Source organism: Pleurodeles waltl, chromosome 2_2 (assembly GCF_031143425.1).
Source record: "Pleurodeles waltl isolate 20211129_DDA chromosome 2_2, aPleWal1.hap1.20221129, whole genome shotgun sequence".
Classification (NCBI taxonomy): Eukaryota; Metazoa; Chordata; class Amphibia; order Caudata; family Salamandridae; genus Pleurodeles; species Pleurodeles waltl.
The window spans coordinates 925,177,391-925,196,310 of record NC_090439.1 but is presented as its reverse complement, the minus strand read 5'-3'; the positions used below and the strand labels follow the sequence as shown (position 1 = coordinate 925,196,310).

The following is an 18,920-nucleotide window of genomic DNA, read 5'->3' as shown; positions in this document are numbered from 1 at the left end:
ACTGTCGTGGATGTCGGTGACCTTCCGGTGGAAGAAGGTGGACAGTGCGTTGCAGAGTTCTTGGGATGGAGGGATGTCGTTGATGTTGGCGCTGGGGTTGGAGAGTTCTTTCACGATGCTGAAGAGCTCTTTGCTGTCATGTGCATTGTTGTCTAGGTGGTCTTTGAAGTGGGATCGTTTGGCTTGTCTGATGAGTTGGTGGTGCTTGCGGGTGGCGTCCTTGTGGGCTGTGAGGCTGTCAGGTGTGCGTTTGAGGAGCCATTCCTTTTTTAGTTTCCGACAGTCACGTTTGGAATTTAGGAGCTCGTCGGTGAACCAGGTGGCTTTTCTTCTGGCTTGGTTGTCGGTGGGTTGTTTGTGTGGCGCGAGGGTGTTGGCGCAGTCGTTGATCCACAGGGTGAGATTGTTGGCGGCGGTGTCTGGGTCGGTGGAGTCGGGGTGGGTTCTGGACGAGGGCGTTGGTAAGCTGGTCTTCATTAACTTTGCTCCAACATCGGCGGGGTGGTTGTTGGGTGCGATGGTGTTCGGTGTGTTTCTTGTAGGTGAAGTGGATGCAGTGGTGGTCGGTCCAGTGGAGTACGGTGGTATGGTTGAAGGTGACGTGGGCGCTTGAGGAGAAGATGGGATCAAGCGTGTGGTGTGTTGACGAGTTGTCTGAGGCCGTGGTTGGTGAGGTTGTCGATCAGAGTAGTGGAGTTGGTGACGTTGTTGTTCTCCAGGTGGAAATTTAGGTCCCCGAGGAGGATGTAATCCGTTGAGGTGAGTGCGTGGGTGCTGGTGAGGTTGGCGAGGGATTCGCTGAATGGTGCTCATGGTCCGGGGGGTCTGTAGATGAGCGTTCCTCTGAGAGTGGTGTTGGGGTCGGTGTGGATGCGGAAGTGTAGGTGTTTGGCGGTCTTGAGGGAGTCGTCAGTGTGGGTGTCGACCTTGAGGGAGGATTTGTGGGCGATGGCTATACCTCCTCCGATTCCGTTGTTGCGGTCCCTACGGATGATCTTGTAGCCGTCCGGGATGGCTATTGCGATGTCTGGCGCCGAGGAGTCATTCCACCAGGTTTCGGTCAGGAAGGCTACGCCTGGGGCGGTGGAGTCGAGCAGGTCCCAGAACTCGATGGCGTGCTTGCGTGCGGAGCGGGTGTTGAGGAGTATGCAGTGGAAGTGGTTAGTTTCGGTCTTTGTTGGTTTTGTTGTTCTGTCGCAGGTGAATCTGCAGTTGCGGCATGCGAAGGGTCCGTGGGTGTTCCTTGGTGAGGACTGGGAGCATGCTGTGGTGCGGCTGGGATTGAGGGCATTGAGTTGGTCGGCTGTGTAGCGGCGTCTGGAGGTGCAGGGGTCTCGCGGACCAGGGGGGTGGCGCTGGGCGCGGTCCAGGCACGGACGGGCGCAGATGGGCTTGCCTTTGGCGCGCCAGAGGTGCGGCCGCACCACGGCTGCCATAAGAGGAGGGGAGGGTGGGAGTGGCAGCTGGGAGGCAGGAGGGCTTGTCCTATGGGAGGGCTGGGGGTGGGGCCACAGGGGATGCAGCGGCGGGAAAAGGGAAGAGAAAACAGTGAGAGAACGAGGGGGGAGGCGGAGGGGCCGCAGGGGACGCAGCGGCGGGGAAAGAAGCTAGAGGGAACGGGAAAAAGGTGGTGGTGCGGAAGGCGGAGCGGGGAGCGACCTACCTGCAAGCAGGGTCAAAGGTTGCCCCCTGCTAGCGCGCCGCTGCTGCCATAAGAGGAGGGGAGGGTGGGAGTGGCAGCTGGGAAGTGGGAGGGCTTGTCCTATGGGAGGGCTGAAGGGTGGGGCCGCAGGGGACACAGCAGCAGGAAAAGGGAAGAGAAGACGATGAGAGAACGAGGGGGAGGCGGAGGGGCCGCAGGGGACGCAGCGGCGGGAAAAGGGAAGAGAAAACGGTGAGAGAACGATGGGGGAGGTGGGAGGGGCCGCAGGGGATGCAGCGGCAGGGAAAGAAGCTAGAGGGAATGGGAAAAAGGTGGTGGTGTGGAAGGCGGAGCGGGGAGCGACCTACCTGTAAGCAGGGTCAAAGGTTGTGGTAGTGGATGTGAGGTATCTGTTCCTGGGTGAGGGAGGCGGAGCAGAGGTTTCTGGATGGTTGGAGGACGTTTAGGTGGTGATTCATGTATGCTGGTTCATGGTCATGGAGGGCTTTGTAGGCGTGTGTCAGTAGTTTGAATTGGCATCTTTTCTTGATGAGGAGCCAGTGAAGGTTCCTCAGGTGCTGGGTGATGTGGGCCTGTTTGGTAAAGTTGGGATTAGTCTGACCACCGAATTCTGTATCATCGACAGCCTTCACATGAGTTCAGTGATGGTTCCTGCGTGCAGTGCATTGCCATAGTCCAGACGACTGGTGATCAGGGGTTGTGTGACTGTTTTCCTGGTGCTTGTGGGGAGCCATTTGAAGATTTTTTGGAGCATGCGGAAGGTGTTGTACAGACTGAGGAGAATCTGTTGATCTGTCATTTCATGGTGAGTTTGCTGTCCAGGATGATGTCGAGGTCATGGGTGTGGTCTTTTGGTGTGGTGTGGTGGGTCGGAGTTCAGCAGGCCACCAGGTTTTGTTCCGGGGGGAAGTATGGGTGCCACAGATCAGCACCTCAGTCTTGTCCGTGTTGAGCTTCACACAGTTTTCTTTCTTACAGACTGTGATGTTCTTCATGCAGTTTTAGAAGTTCATTGTGGTGGGGTCAGCTGAGAGCGAGAAGATGAGCTTGATGTTGCTGGCTTAGGATATGATGTTGATATTTCAGATTCTGACGATGTTGGCTAGAGGCGTCATGTAAATGTTGAGGAGGGTGGGGCTGAGGGATGAACGTTGCTGGATGCTGCTGATGGTGCTCTTGGGTTCTGTGGTGAAGGGGGGGAGACCGATACTCTGCATGCATTCCATGAGGAATGATGCAGTCCATATGAGTGCATCTCCTTTGATTCTGAACTGGTGCAGTCTCTTGAGGAGTGTGTGGGGGAAACAGTGTCAAAGGCTGCAGAGAGGTCGAGAAGCATCAGGGCAATGTGTTGAGTAATGGCACGGCAATCAGAGTGGTCTTGTTCTGTGGTTGGCTCAGAAACCAGATTGGGAAGGGTCTAGCAAGTTGTTTCTCTCCGGGTGTTTGGTGAGCTGAGGACGATGACCACTTCTTTTGTCACTTCTTTTATTCTATTATCATCACAACCATTATCAGAACAGCCATTACTGCCAGCACCACCATTACTGACATAGCCAACATCACTACCTCCACTGTTACCACTACTACCACCATTACTAATACTAATGCCACTACTACCACAGTTACTACCATTAACATCACCATTACCACCATTACAACCACTGCCTCCACCATTACCATCCCCAGAACTATTTCCACTTTCACCATCCCCATTAACTTAACTACCATTACCACTGATCAGTACCACCATCATAACCCCACCATTAACATCACCATGCATTACCATTATCACCATAACATTATCATCACCAACATTACATTTACTATTACCACTATCACTACTATCACCATTAACACTACAACTACCATTTTGACCAAAGCCTACAGGTCTGGACTTGATGAGCTAGTACAAACACAAATAAATGTGGTTTGCATTTATTGGTTCACTAAAGCGACCTACTGGATTTGTCACTGCTTGTTTAATACTTGCTTTGATGAGGTGGTCTGTCATTAAAGCCATGATATTTAATGGAAGGGTACATGGGGTTTTACATTGTCCCCTTTGTGACCTCATCATTTTACTGCCTTCCTCTTGCTGTCTCTGTGCCTTTCCACCCCCCAACATTCCACTACACTATCCTCATCAAACTTCCCTTTGCAGCTGTTCGCTATCTGGATTTGCCAATGTTTGATGAATGGCTTTATAGGCATTGACAAAGACAAACCATTTCAAAGTAGATGCCATACAGGAAGGTGCATATAGGGCAGCCATATAGTAAAGGAGCTTAAAAAAACATAAGAAGCTTCAATACAATACATATGCATGGCAGCCATCTTGCAATGTAGTTCTTTATGCTTTTTTGAAACTGTATTACATGCTGGCCACAGGACATGTGGGCATGCACGACAGTCACCTTGTAATGCAGATTGAGTTTATTAGAAACTCCATTGCAAATAACTGCCATCCATGTGCGTAAATTCAGGGCACCATCTCTGAGGTAAAAAAAATTACTTTGCAAACCAATAAGTTGGTGCCCAATATCACAGGCACAACCTATTGACTTTGCTAATGGCTGTTTCATTTTGGCAGTAATATTAAGATTGAACTGCTTATAGCTGGAAAGTATCCATTGAAATGAACTGGATTTTTTGGATTGGATTTGAATCTCATATTTCTGTACAGTGAAAACCTATTCTGTTTTTGATGCAGAATATATGTAGCCCTTGTATGTAGATATCATTCCATTGGCCTCCTGTTTCATGCGTGTGTGTGTGTGTATGCATCTGTGTGTATGTGTTGTGGGTGTATAGATAACATGACATTGCCCTGACGTAAATTAGTAGTAAGCTGTGTTTAATATGCTATATACAGCTATAATTAACCCCAGTAGAGAAGAAAAAAGTTGTCTTTATAATAATAAAAACAAATTGCAAAAATCAGCAATCCATTTTTCTGCAAAGAGATGTGGCATGAATTATTTTGTTGTGGCAGCCATTAGAGTACACATTGGTTATTAACTAGTTTGACATCAGAGCAGTGAAAAACATGGCTTTGCAGATGTGAGTTCACTAACTCTCTTGCATCTCCAGAATTCCAAGAGAGTGTTGGAATGATGTTTAACCATTTGCAGCCCTGCTCACCTTCATCTGCTTCCCTGGTGTTTCTGCAGTCACATAATTGTGGGTGGTGCTCTTGTACCTAGCCCTGGTCAACTGAAGGTGTCTGCAGACAGATGGCTGACAGGAGATTTTAGACGTTTTGACACTGACATGAGGTCAGGGAGCCAGGTAATACATTTTTTTTATAAATTACCACAGGTTGGGGAAGCAAGCTAACGTGGGGAGGGATGGTGGAGGGAACCAGGAAGCCAGGTATTGTAAAAAGTGGGCTGGGCTGGGGAAGACATTATCAAGACTGGTGAGGGAGTGTTATAGAAAGGTTGTATATTATTGGAGTTTACAGGAGAAGAGAGGGTATTCCAGAGTGTAGTAGGGATTAGTAGTATAGGACCAGGAATATATGAATGTATCATATAGGGAGTTGGAGTGTGAGGGGCAGGTTAGATGTGGGCTGAGGGACTAGGAGGCATGTGTTTTCTGGTCTATCTCGAACCTTATTTCAAGGTGTCCCAATGGAGCCATTTCCCTACATAATAAAATGGAGCAGACTAAAACTACCTCAGCATGGATAGCAGACCTAAACCACAACTCAGTAAAATGCTTTTGATGATTCCTGGGAGGTCATTACACAACATTAAGGACACAGTGGGCTTCTCTAGTGCAAAAATATTGTGCTTCCAAGATTCTTGGTAGTAAGTGAACTTTTACTGTGTATGCCCACCCCCTTTCATAAGAGAGTTGCAGCCATCCATGTCTTAGGCTTCCTATAGAGAGGCTCTGAGCCTGGAAAACAATTTACCACATGTAAAGCATCTTAGTTTGCTGTGATATTGATTCCAAGTGCTTATGCATAGTATGCATTGCAACCATTATGTCTTGCCAGTATTTTGTGTACAGCCAGAGATTGCCCTAGGTCTCCCAATATCTGTGTAGTCTTAGATGTGAAAACTGCCAACTACAAGAGTACATTGCCTGCAAACATTGATATTCTATTATCTATGCCCATTACCTCCATCTCCTATAGACTCTTGTTGGTGCGGATATGCTTGACCATTGGCTCACATATATAAAAAAAAATGTTTTTTCTAACTTAACTGATTTTAACTTCACTCCCTAGGTTTTATTCAACAAGTTGGAGATGTGTGGAATTTGTGCAAAAAGTGCGTAAACCTGAGGGGAACCCCATCTTGAGCAACAGATCACTGTGTGTGGCAGTTCGACAAGGTCAAATGCTATTTCTTCACTGAGGGCCATCACTGTGACTTCACCAATGTTTTTCCTATGTGGAGCCTGTACTGTAAGAAGGAGCCTAACATAATCCTATTGGTCTGTATCTAAAACAATGGAAGGTTCTTTTAACCTATTCGCTGTTAAAATAGTTAGTTCCATATATACAATATTTATCAATAAGAAGGGACAACATGCATCACTGCGGTTAGGTCTTGGATCAGTTTCTATATTATTGTTATAGACAAATGCATCCAAGTTCCAGGAATCTCGTTGTTTGAGGTGCATATCTTGTTTAACTTTTTATGCCTAAACAAGAAGCAAAAAGGTTTTGAAATTTTTGACACCATCTGGAAAGTAGGTCATTTAACAGGGCAATCTCTATGAGACTATTTTAGGTTACTTTTGAGAAAGGTATATCTGTGGTCCCCCCTACCATGGGTGGTACTATTGCTAGCACCAGTGTTTGTAATCGCTTCCCTACTTCATTTAACAGAGCATAATCTACTTCTGGATTCAATTTCTCTTCAAAAAGTTCCAAAGCTGCTGCAATTGTTGTGGGTTCTCAGTTTGAGAGGTGCTTGTTGGCTTGTCTGTGTGGCCTTGGAGGCTTGTTTGCTTTAGTTGCACTAACAAAAATGTAGCTGTTCTGTTATTTTGTTTACAGGACTATTGCTTTAAATACAAGACGTTTCTTACCATCTGTTGTGTTTAATATGTTCCTGCCTTTTTTATTTCCTCCCACACCTCCCTGGCTCTAGATTATTTGAACTTCACCTCAAGTAGTCTAGTTTACCTAACTGCCTTCTCCCTTTTTGCTCTGTTTTTGTAAGATGCCTCAGTAATAAGGGCAAAATTTTTGCAGTGCATTGACAATGTCACAAACAAATGGCATAGCTGCTTCTCCCAGGTCATTTACTTTCATGAAGCGTTAGTAGCTGCTTTCACCCTGTGTGTTGATTGGGGATAATTCAGCATTGTGTTAATGAAGCTCCACAAAAAATCCTTGTTGGAGGAGTTTATCACCGAGTGTATGAGTAGAATCATGGCAATCCATCAACATTGATGTCTGTATGAGTGTAGTGCCCATTTTAATCCATAGGTTGTGTGGCACGTAGCATGTGTAGCACAGTGAGTAATCTTGTATATCTGGGTAGCACAGCCGCTGTGCATATAATAATCCAACTTTCCGCATAGTTGAGGTCATTTTGTATGAGGCGGCTTTCCTAGTGAACATGTTTTCATCATTACGCCTGTCTTTTTCAGGATTTATCTCTCATAGAGTAACCACCACCCTACAATTCCCCATATGTTGGATAAGAAGCTAGGATGCTTGTTTTGAAGGACAGTGCTCCTTTTTTGCTGGGCACTCATGTCCAATGTCATGAGATTCCTTCCACTAATCTGTGCTAAAAGTACTATCTTATGTTTTGCACTATCTTCAATGTAGTGAATGGATCTTTGTTCTGTGAACTTTTGTGTCTTCTGGGACATTGTAGCAACTGCATCTGAGTTGTAGCATTTCCCTTCCTTTTTTTGTGAGATGTATTTCCTTTAATAGCATCAAATGGCAGCTCACTTTTTAGCAAATCTGCCAAAGGTCTTGTCCGTTTCAGACCACTATTCAGACACCTAATGTTTGACACTAAAATCCTAAGCTCTAAAAATGACAAGCAGAATGTCCACACAAAGCCTTTACAACTCTTGGTTGTAAAAAAAACGATGAAACAGAGATTCGGAAACATATATTGCGTCATATGACATCATATGTAGTGTCTCTCATGTAACATGTCATGGAAAGCGGCATGTGTGAGGTAATGAGAGGTGCAGTGGGATTTTGGTGGTTGCGATGCTGGAGAAATAACTTAAAATGCACATTTCTATGGTTTGGAGATTTTTGAAAACGTAGGGTCTGATTGAGACTTTTGGGAACAGATTACTCCATAACAAATATGGCAGCTATCCTGTCCACTAAATTACAAGTGTCATAGGCTACAATGCACTTGTAATATGGTGGTGGGGGGTATCTGTCATGTTTGTGATGCAGTAACTTTTCAATTGAAAATGTTAATTTTGTGGATAGGTGTTTAAATTACATATGGGTATGTAACATTTAATTCTTCTGATATACATCACAAAAATTCATTTATGAAAAATTCAACAAATTGTGCAATTTAAATCATTTTCTAAATTGTGTCCCTTACAATTTCCCTCTTTTCGGTAAATTTTAAAACACATTAGTTGATTTGTAGTGTTTAGTTCAACAAACAATTTTTGGGATCTAAATCAACCAAAAAATAAATTTGTAGACTGATGAAAAGAAATCTCAAAAGAGTCATGTTACATATTTTTTTAACAAAATATTTTTCTATAAATCTATAAAAGAAATATAAAGTCACGTTTTCGTTTCTTTTGTAGAAAATCCTCAATTAAAAACAATAACTTACCTAATTAACTAAATGTCAGTATATTTATGCTAAAATATCCATGGGATTAATGTTATACAGAAATGATCAATTGCAATATCATTAGCTCGTGGTGTCTTCGACTCTTTATCCAGTGTAAGTCTCAACTAAAGCTTTGGTAGTGACTTAAAACAAACAGATACAAGTTTAGTGTGCAGCCCTTTTATGTGCTTTAAATATTCAGACGTGACAAGGTAAAATCCAACATGCATGCATTTATAATATAGATATTAAATATTTGAACCGATTACTCGTGTATATTGTCTTCCTAACATAAAGCGCAGGGATGCTGCTCATGAGTAGAAATGGCTGCAAATAAATGCAATAAAAAATAAAACACAACTTACTCTTTTCCTTTCTGAAGTAGAAAAGCCTGAGACCGTGCGCTGTACCAGTAATAATACCAGTAATTGTCTCCATTGGCAATCCTGACCTTTGGAGAGAAAAAAACAGTAAATTTTGTTGGTGTACATTAAAGTCAATTTAATAGCTCTCTGTTTCTAACATATTTACATAGCAAAACGAAGTAAACAATTGCAACTGGAAACTTACTTTGAACCTATATTGTTTGTGCATTCACACGAAAGAGGCAGTGGGCTAAGGCAAGGGGGTGGCTATGAAAGAAAAATGAATATTATATTAAACAATCTGGCAGGTTTCAGTTATTAGGGAGACAATGCCGCCTTTTAAGGCTGGGCATTGCTAGTGACATAACATCATTCATTCTTAATGTATTGGCAGCGAAATGCCAATATATACATTTCTCTCTGGAATGAACTGGTAAAATACAATTGCACTTTAACTTATGTAAGCAAACTTTACAAAGGTTAAAATGTACATTAATTTCATTATTATCTAAACACGTTAAATGTAATCAAGTATGTTCTTCCATTTAAATCTCTAGGACAAAGGTGACAAACAAATGAACAAAAGAGAAATTAACGCAAAGGGCAAAATTATTTGTTCAGGTAACTTCGGCAATGGGGGTGGCGGGACGGTAATCTATGTGTCCTTTAACACATATAGTAATGTTGTCACTTAAATGCCATCTCCCTTTATCTCATGAATATGACTATCTCAACTTACAAGGGTGCTCTAGACCAAATTCGCTGCAAACCGCATAGCACAATGTTAGAAATGGGGTTTTTGGTTGGCAGTTAGGTTGCCCTCTGTCCAAGCAAGAACCCTCACTCTAGTCAGGGTAAGTCACACACAATCCAAAATCAGCCTGTGCTCACCCTCCGGTAGCTTGGCACGAGCAGTCAGGCTTAACTTAGAAGGCAATGTGTAAAGCATTTGTGCAATAAATCATACAACACCATAGTATAACACCACAAAAATACACCACACAGTGTTTAGAAAAATATAGAATATTTATCTGGGTACTTGTAGGTCAAAACGATCAAAGTTGCAATACGAATTTGTAAAGATATCACTGAAAAGTGATATTAAGTGTCTTTAAGTCTTTTAAAAAGCAATAAAGTGTCTTTCAAGCACAGAGTACCTGGTTTCTGGTGGGAAATCTCCTCAGAGGGCCACAGGAGAAGAGATGCGTGGAAAAAGGGGTGTGTGCGTCGATTTCTCCTCAGCACACACAGACTTGCGTCGTTCTTTTCCACGCGGGGAAGTCGGGCGTCGTTTTCCGGCGCGCAGACAGTCTCTTTTTGTGGATCGCGGGGATTACCAGATGTCCCGGGTCTGTGCGTGGATTCTCCTGCTTATTTTCCGGCTGCGCGTCGTTCTGCGGGGCTGCGCGTCGAAGTTTCGATCTCACGGTAGGCGTCGCGTCGATTTCTCCTTGGAAGTCGGGCGGCGTTGTCCTTGCGAGGCCGTGCGTCGAAATTTTGGTCTCACGGCAGGCGTCGCGTCGATTTCTCCTTGGAAGTCGGGCGGCGTTGTCCTTGTGAGGCCGTGCGTCAAAGTTTCGCACTAACGGTAGGCGTCGCGTCGATTTCTCCTTGGAAGTCGGGCGGCTTTGTCCTTGCGAGGTTGTGCGTCGAAGTCTCGATCGTCCCGAGGGCGTCGCGTTGATCAGCGTCGGTGTGCGGCGTTTTTCTCGCCGCGAAACAAGCGGTGCGTCGAAATTTTCGGCGCACGGAGCGTCCACGTGAAAGGCAGAAGTCTTTTTGGTCCTGAGACTTCAAGGAACAGGAGGCAAGCTCTATCCAAGCCCTTGGAGAGCACTTTCACAGCCAGACAAGAGTTCAGCAAGGCAGCAGGGCAACAGCAAGACAGCAGTCCTTTGGAGAAAGCAGACAGGTGAGTCCTTTGAGCAGCCAGGCAGTTCTTCTTGGCAGGATGTAGTTTCTGGTTCCGGTTTCTTCTCCAGCAAGTGTCTGATGAGGTAGGGCAGAGGCCCTGTTTTATACTAAGTTGTGCCTTTGAAGTGGGGGTGATTTCAAAGAGTCTCTAAGAAATGCACCAAGTTCCCTTTCAGCTCAATCCTGTCTGCCAGAGTCCCAGTAGGGGGTGTGGCAGTCCTTTGTATGAGGGCAGGCCCTCCACCCTCCCAGCCCAGGAAGACCCATTCAAAATGCAGATGTATGCAAGTGAGGCTGAGTACCCTGTGTTTGGGGTGTGTCTGAGTGAATGCACAAGGAGCTGTCAACTAAACCTAGCCAGACGTGGATTGAAGGGCACAACAAGATTTTAGTGCAAAGAAATGCTCACTTTCTAAAAGTGGCATTTCTAGAATAGTAATATTAAATCCGACTTCACCAGTCAGCAGGATTTTGTATTACCATTCTGGCCATACTAAATATGACCTTCCTGCTCCTTTCAGATCAGCAGCTGCCACTTCAACAGTGTATGAGGGCAGCCCCAATGTTAGCCTATGAAGGGAGCAGGCCTCACAGTAGTGTAAAAACGAATTTAGGAGTTTTACACTACCAGGACATATAACTACACAGGTACATGTCCTGCCTTTTACCTACACAGCACCCTGCTCTAGGGGTTACCTAGGGCACACATTAGGGATGACTTATATGTAGAAAAAAGGGGAGTTCTAGGCTTGGCAAGTACTTTTAAATGCCAAGTCGAAGTGGCAGTGAAACTGCACACACAGGCCTTGCAATGGCAGGCCTGAGACAAGGTTAAGGGGCTACTGAGGTGGGTGGCACAACCAGTGCTGCAGGCCCACTAGTAGCATTTAATCTACATGCCCCAGGCACATGTAGTGCACTCTACTAGGGACTTACAGGTAAATTAAATAGTCAATCATGGATAAACCAATCAATAGTACAATTTACACAGAGAGCATATGCACTTTAGCACTGGTTAGCAGTGGTAAAGTGCTCAGAGGTCAAAAGCCAACAACAACAGGTCAGAAAAAAATAGGAGGAAGGAGGCAAAAAGTTTGGGGATGTCCCTGTCAAAAAGCCAGGTCCAACATGACCCCCCACCAGCCTAAAGCCAGGGGAGAACAATCACTATCCTGATGTACTTCCCTGTTTGAGGCGACAGAACAAGGACCCAGGCCCACAACAGCAGGGGCATGCTCCAGTTCTTCGCCTTCCTGACTCCCATTGGATCCCTCTGTCCATACTCTCAGGGCCCACTAAGCCCATCCATGGGGAACCTTTCTCCTTTCCTGCGGATCCCATCTGTGTAGCACCTAACCTTACTTTGCTCACAGATGTATCCCAGGAGCAGGATAGTACCACCATGACCAACATAGTGGTGTTGCCCACTCTACCCCTGGGGTGTGACACTTGTCCCCTCCCCAGGGATAACTCTGTCCACCCGGACAGCAAGCCACAGTGATTACTGACAGCTGCCAGGGATGAGAGCCAGGCCCCAGGCCTCTCAAAGCTCTCCAACCACTGTGGCTGTGGAGAGTGGGGGGCGGTAGCCCCAGGTGCTGGGCACCCTTTAACCACTCTCCCTTCCACCAGGTCAGGGATGACAGCCTGAAACTGGTCCTCCCCTCTGGGGCTTTGTACCCTCCCTCCTGGAGCGGTACCCCCAGGGTCCAACATGGTCAGGGTGCTTACAGAAGTCACCCTGTACCATTCCTCCACCAGTGCAGGGCTGTTAACCTGCCACTGGCCCTCCAACCTGGGGCCTGTACCTTCAGGTTGGACTAGGGCCCGGGGTGAGGCTTCCCTCCCCCTGCCCTCCCTTCTGGGGTCCAGCACCCTCCAACTAGGAGTGGCCTCCTCAGAAGACAACATGGTAGGGGCACTGTTATCAGTAGCCCCTCCCTCCAGGTCCGGGGGGACACCCTGAACCTGGTCTTCCAGCCCAGGGTCTGTACCCTCAGACTGGATCACTGCCTGGCAAACCAGGACTTCCTGGGAGGCACACCTACCCCCCACCAGGTCAGAGTTTAACCTCTGCACCTGCCCATTCAACTCAGAGTCACCACCCTGAAGTTGAACAATTGCCTGGCACGCCAGGACTTCCTGGAGGGCACCCTGACCCTCCACCAGGTCAGAGTTTAACCTCTGCACCTGACCATTCAACTCAGAGTCACCACCCTGAAGTTGAACAATTGCCTGGCACACCAGGACTTCCTGGAGGGCACACTGACCCTCCACCAGGTCAGAGTTTAACCTCTGCACCTGACCATTCAACTCAGAGTTACCACCCTGAAGTTGAACAATTGCCTGGCGCACCAGGACTTTCTGGGAGGCACACCTACCTCCCACCAGGTCAGAGTTTAACCTCTGAGCCTGGTTCCCCAACCCAGGGTCACCACCCTGAGGTTGGTCAATTGCCTGGCACGCCAGGACTTTCTGGGGGGCACACCTACCCCCCACCAGGTCAGAGTTTAACCTCTGAACCTGGTCATCCAACCCAGAATCAACACCCTGAGGTTGGACAATTGCCTGGCACAGCAGGGCTTCTTGGGAGGCACACCTACCTCCCACCAGGTCAGAGTTTAACCTCTGAACCTGGGTATCCAACCCAGAGTCACCGCCCTGAGGTTGAACAATTGCCTGGCACGCCAGGACTTTCTGGGGGGCACACCTACCCCCCACCAGGTCAGAGTTTAACCTCTGAACCCGGTTATCCAACCCAGAGTCAGCACTCTGAGGTTGAACAATTGCCTGGCACGCCAGGACTTTCTGGAGGGCACACTGACCCTCCACCAGGTCAGAGTTTAACCTCTGAACTGGGCCATTCAACTCAGAGTCACCACCCTGAAGTTGAACAATCGCCTGGCATGCCAGGACTTCCTGGAGGGCACACTGACCCTCCACCAGGTCAGAGTTTAACCTCTGAACCTGGTTCTCCAACCTAGGGTCACCATCCTGAGGTTGGACAACTGCCTGGTACACCAGGGCTTTCTGGGGGGCACACCTACCCCCCACCAGGTCAGAGGTTAACCTCTGAACCGGGATATCCAACCCAGAGTCACCACCCTGAGGTTGAACCATTGCCTGGCAGGCCAGGACTTTCAGGGAGGCACACCTACCTCCCACCAGGTCAGAGTTTAACCTCTGAGCCTGGTTCTCCAACCCAGAGTCACCACCCTGAGGTTGGGCAATTGCCTGGCACCCCAGGACTTTCTGGGAGGCACACCTACCTCCCACCAGGTCAGAGTTTAACCTCTGAACCTGGCCATCCAACCCAGAGTCGACACCCTGAGGTTGTACAACTGCCTGGCACGCCAGGACTTTCTGGGGGGCACACCTACCCCCCACCAGGTCAGAGTTTAACCTCTGAACCTGACCATCCAACCCAGAGTCAACACCCTGAGGTTGGACAATTTCCTGGCACAGCAGGACTTCTTGGGAGGCACACCTACCTCCCACCCGGTCAGAGTTTGACCTCTTCACCTGGTAAGCCAACCCAGAGTCACCACCCTGAGGTTGAACCATTGCCTGGCATTCCAGGACTTTCTGGGGGGCACATCTACCCCCCACCAGGTCAAAGTTTAACCTCTGAACCCGGTTATCCAACCCAGAGTCACCACCCTGAGGTTGAATCTTTGCCTGGCATGCCAGGACTTCCTGGGGGGCACTCTCACCCCCCACAAGGGACACGCCGTCCCCAAGGGCCACACAAGAGTCTGGTTGGCGCAGGTCTCCCGACCTCTGCCCATCCGGCAGAGTCTGGGTTTCCCCCAAACCAGAAACGGTTTCACCTGGGTCATTCCTGGGGGGCTCTGCTCTCAGAGCTGACCCCTGACTTTCAAGATCCTCCACTGGGGTCGGCCACCCCCTCTCAACCCTATGTCTGGACTTCTGCACCCCCTCACTAGGAGTGGTACTGCCAGACACCAGAACTGTTGGGATGCTGTCTACAGTCATCCCCCCAAGTTCTTCTGACACTGCGGGGCTTCCCTCAAAAGGTAGCCCTACGGTACAGGTTAGGCTCTGAGACCTACCTGGGACACTACAATCCTCTCCCACCTCACTTGGTCGGGAACCACCTAGACCACTCCCTTCAGGAGCACCCCCAAATGCCTCTTCAGACTCTCTGGTACTCACCCAAAAGTCTGCCTCCACTGTAAGTTCCCTGGGGTCAGAGAACTCACACTCCACCTGGTGTTGGCGTAGCTCTGGAAAATAAGGACCAGACATATGCTCTCCAGCAATTACATCACTCTGCCCTTCACATGTATTAACCACAGTACCCTTCACCCAACCACCCAGTAACTCAACCTTGGAAAAGCACTCTACTTCACCCTCCTGAGACTGGTGAGACAGTATCTGTATTTCCCTGACACTCAACCCAAACTCTTCTGGGATGTCTCTACACTCTATATCCAGGACGTCCACCAGGGGGGAACCCTTTTCTCTGTCACTCTCTGCTAGAGTCAGTAAAGTGTCCCTCCCCCCAGTAGGAATATGACTCCCTGAGCCAGTTCCCCAATCCTTCTCAGGGACCCTGTGCATAACGGGAACTACCTCATACCCTTGAACCGCCTGGGGTGTGTCAACTCTCTTCTTCAAGTTGGGTACCACATCTCTGGGCTTGTGCCCTTCTTCAGCAGTACTAGATGCAAGATTTTTGCTGCCACCATCTGAACTGGACTCAGCCCTTCCGGCCTCCAGTTTCAGCTCTTTACAGCTCAGCTCTTGAGCTGCAATCTTTTCTTCTTCCAGGGCTAAGAGACTTGCTGCCTCAGCCCTTTCAATAAACTCATCTAGCTCTTCCATCCACCGTGCTTGAGCCATGAGCCATTCTTTTTTCACTGGGTCTCTTTCCTCATCTGAGTCGTCCTCCTCCTCCTCTGAGGGGTACTTAGTCATTTGGTTTCCTGCTGCCTCTCTCTCTGCCCATCTGTCTTCCTCCCAGACTATGTAGGCATGTAGCATCTCTGCTTTAGTAGATCTCTTTGCTACAGGAAGGCCACATTCTCTGCAAAGCCTCCTTAGGTCAGCCTTAGTGAGGTGGTCAGTAGGCAAAAAGAATAAGTAGGTAAGCGATCCCATTCTGATAGGATCTTACCAGCAAAAACCAAAATCCAAAGTCCAAAATATCAATAGTATATCCAGGAGGACATCAGAGACCAAAAGTCAAAAAAGAGATAAAAAATCAAGTTGACCTTCAACTGTGGGTAGGTAGTGAAATACTTAGCTACTGTATGTCACTGCACAAACACAAGTCCTATCCTCACCGCTGATCACCAATGTTAGAAATGGGGTTTTTGGTTGGCAGTTAGGTTGCCCTCTGTCCAAGCAAGAACCCTCACTCTAGTCAGGGTAAGTCACACACAATCCAAAATCAGCCTGTGCTCACCCTCCGGTAGCTTGGCACGAGCAGTCAGGCTTAACTTAGAAGGCAATGTGTAAAGCATTTGTGCAATAAATCATACAACACCATAGTATAACACCACAAAAATACACCACACAGTGTTTAGAAAAATATAGAATATTTATCTGGGTACTTGTAGGTCAAAACGATCAAAGTTGCAATACGAATTTGTAAAGATATCACTGAAAAGTGATATTAAGTGTCTTTAAGTCTTTTAAAAAGCAATAAAGTGTCTTTCAAGCACAGAGTACCTGGTTTCTGGTGGGAAATCTCCTCAGAGGGCCACAGGAGAAGAGATGCGTGGAAAAAGGGGTGTGTGCGTCGATTTCTCCTCAGCACACACAGACTTGCGTCGTTCTTTTCCACGCGGGGAAGTCGGGCGTCGTTTTCCGGCGCGCAGACAGTCTCTTTTTGTGGATCGCGGGGATTACCAGATGTCCCGGGTCTGTGCGTGGATTCTCCTGCTTATTTTCCGGCTGCGCGTCGTTCTGCGGGGCTGCGCATCGAAGTTTCGATCTCACGGTAGGCGTCGCGTCGATTTCTCCTTGGAAGTCGGGCGGCGTTGTCCTTGCGAGGCCGTGCGTCGAAATTTTGGTCTCACGGCAGGCGTCGCGTCGATTTCTCCTTGGAAGTCGGGCGGCGTTGTCCTTGCGAGGCCGTGCGTCAAAGTTTCGCACTCACGGTAGGCGTCGCGTCGATTTCTCCTTGGAAGTCGGGCGGCTTTGTCCTTGCGAGGTTGTGCGTCGAAGTCTCGATCGTCCCGAGGGCGTCGCGTTGATCAGCGTCGGTGTGCGGCGTTTTTCTCGCCGCGAAACAAGCGGTGCGTCGAAATTTTCGGCGCACGGAGCGTCCACGTGAAAGGCAGAAGTCTTTTTGGTCCTGAGACTTCAAGGAACAGGAGGCAAGCTCTATCCAAGCCCTTGGAGAGCACTTTCACAGCCAGACAAGAGTTCAGCAAGGCAGCAGGGCAACAGCAAGACAGCAGTCCTTTGGAGAAAGCAGACAGGTGAGTCCTTTGAGCAGCCAGGCAGTTCTTCTTGGCAGGATGTAGTTTCTGGTTCCGGTTTCTTCTCCAGCAAGTGTCTGATGAGGTAGGGCAGAGGCCCTGTTTTATACTAAGTTGTGCCTTTGAAGTGGGGGTGATTTCAAAGAGTCTCTAAGAAATGCACCAAGTTCCCTTTCAGCTCAATCCTGTCTGCCAGAGTCCCAGTAGGGGGTGTGGCAGTCCTTTGTGTGAGGGCAGGCCCTCCACCCTCCCAGCCCAGGAAGACCCATTCAAAATGCAGATGTATGCAAGTGAGGCTGAGTACCCTGTGTTTGGGGTGTGTCTGAGTGAATGCACAAGGAGCTGTCAACTAAACCTAGCCAGACGTGGATTGAAGGGCACAACAAGATTTTAGTGCAAAGAAATGCTCACTTTCTAAAAGTGGCATTTCTAGAATAGTAATATTAAATCCGACTTCACCAGTCAGCAGGATTTTGTATTACCATTCTGGCCATACTAAATATGACCTTCCTGCTCCTTTCAGATCAGCAGCTGCCACTTCAACAGTGTATGAGGGCAGCCCCAATGTTAGCCTATGAAGGGAGCAGGCCTCACAGTAGTGTAAAAACGAATTTAGGAGTTTTACACTACCAGGACATATAACTACACAGGTACATGTCCTGCCTTTTACCTACACAGCACCCTGCTCTAGGGGTTACCTAGGGCACACATTAGGGATGACTTATATGTAGAAAAAAGGGGAGTTCTAGGCTTGGCAAGTACTTTTAAATGCCAAGTCGAAGTGGCAGTGAAACTGCACACACAGGCCTTGCAATGGCAGGCCTGAGACAAGGTTAAGGGGCTACTGAGGTGGGTGGCACAACCAGTGCTGCAGGCCCACTAGTAGCATTTAATCTACATGCCCCAGGCACATGTAGTGCACTCTACTAGGGACTTACAGGTAAATTAAATAGTCAATCATGGATAAACCAATCAATAGTACAATTTACACAGAGAGCATATGCACTTTAGCACTGGTTAGCAGTGGTAAAGTGCTCAGAGGTCAAAAGCCAACAACAACAGGTCAGAAAAAAATAGGAGGAAGGAGGCAAAAAGTTTGGGGATGTCCCTGTCAAAAAGCCAGGTCCAACATGACCCCCCACCAGCCTAAAGCCAGGGGAGAACAATCACTATCCTGATGTACTTCCCTGTTTGAGGCGACAGAACAAGGACCCAGGCCCACAACAGCAGGGGCATGCTCCAGTTCTTCGCCTTCCTGACTCCCATTGGATCCCTCTGTCCATACTCTCAGGGCCCACTAAGCCCATCCATGGGGAACCTTTCTCCTTTCCTGCGGATCCCATCTGTGTAGCACCTAACCTTACTTTGCTCACAGATGTATCCCAGGAGCAGGATAGTACCACCATGACCAACATAGTGGTGTTGCCCACTCTACCCCTGGGGTGTGACACTTGTCCCCTCCCCAGGGATAACTCTGTCCACCCGGACAGCAAGCCACAGTGATTACTGACAGCTGCCAGGGATGAGAGCCAGGCCCCAGGCCTCTCAAAGCTCTCCAACCACTGTGGCTGTGGAGAGTGGGGGGCGGTAGCCCCAGGTGCTGGGCACCCTTTAACCACTCTCCCTTCCACCAGGTCAGGGATGACAGCCTGAAACTGGTCCTCCCCTCTGGGGCTTTGTACCCTCCCTCCTGGAGCGGTACCCCCAGGGTCCAACATGGTCAGGGTGC

At 48.1% G+C, this 18,920-nt stretch overlaps 1 protein-coding gene across 2 annotated transcripts in view; it reads right to left on the bottom strand.

Moving 5' to 3' along the window:
• LOC138282757 (fibrocystin-L-like) overlaps positions 1-18,920 on the bottom strand; it is a 735,329-nt gene that overhangs the window by 543,196 nt on the left and 173,213 nt on the right. For both annotated transcript variants that reach the window (XM_069220628.1, XM_069220629.1), the window contains exon 15: positions 8,826-8,911. In XM_069220628.1, coding sequence (XP_069076729.1) covers positions 8,826-8,911 — 86 coding nt within the window. The remainder of the gene's footprint in view (positions 1-8,825; positions 8,912-18,920) is intronic.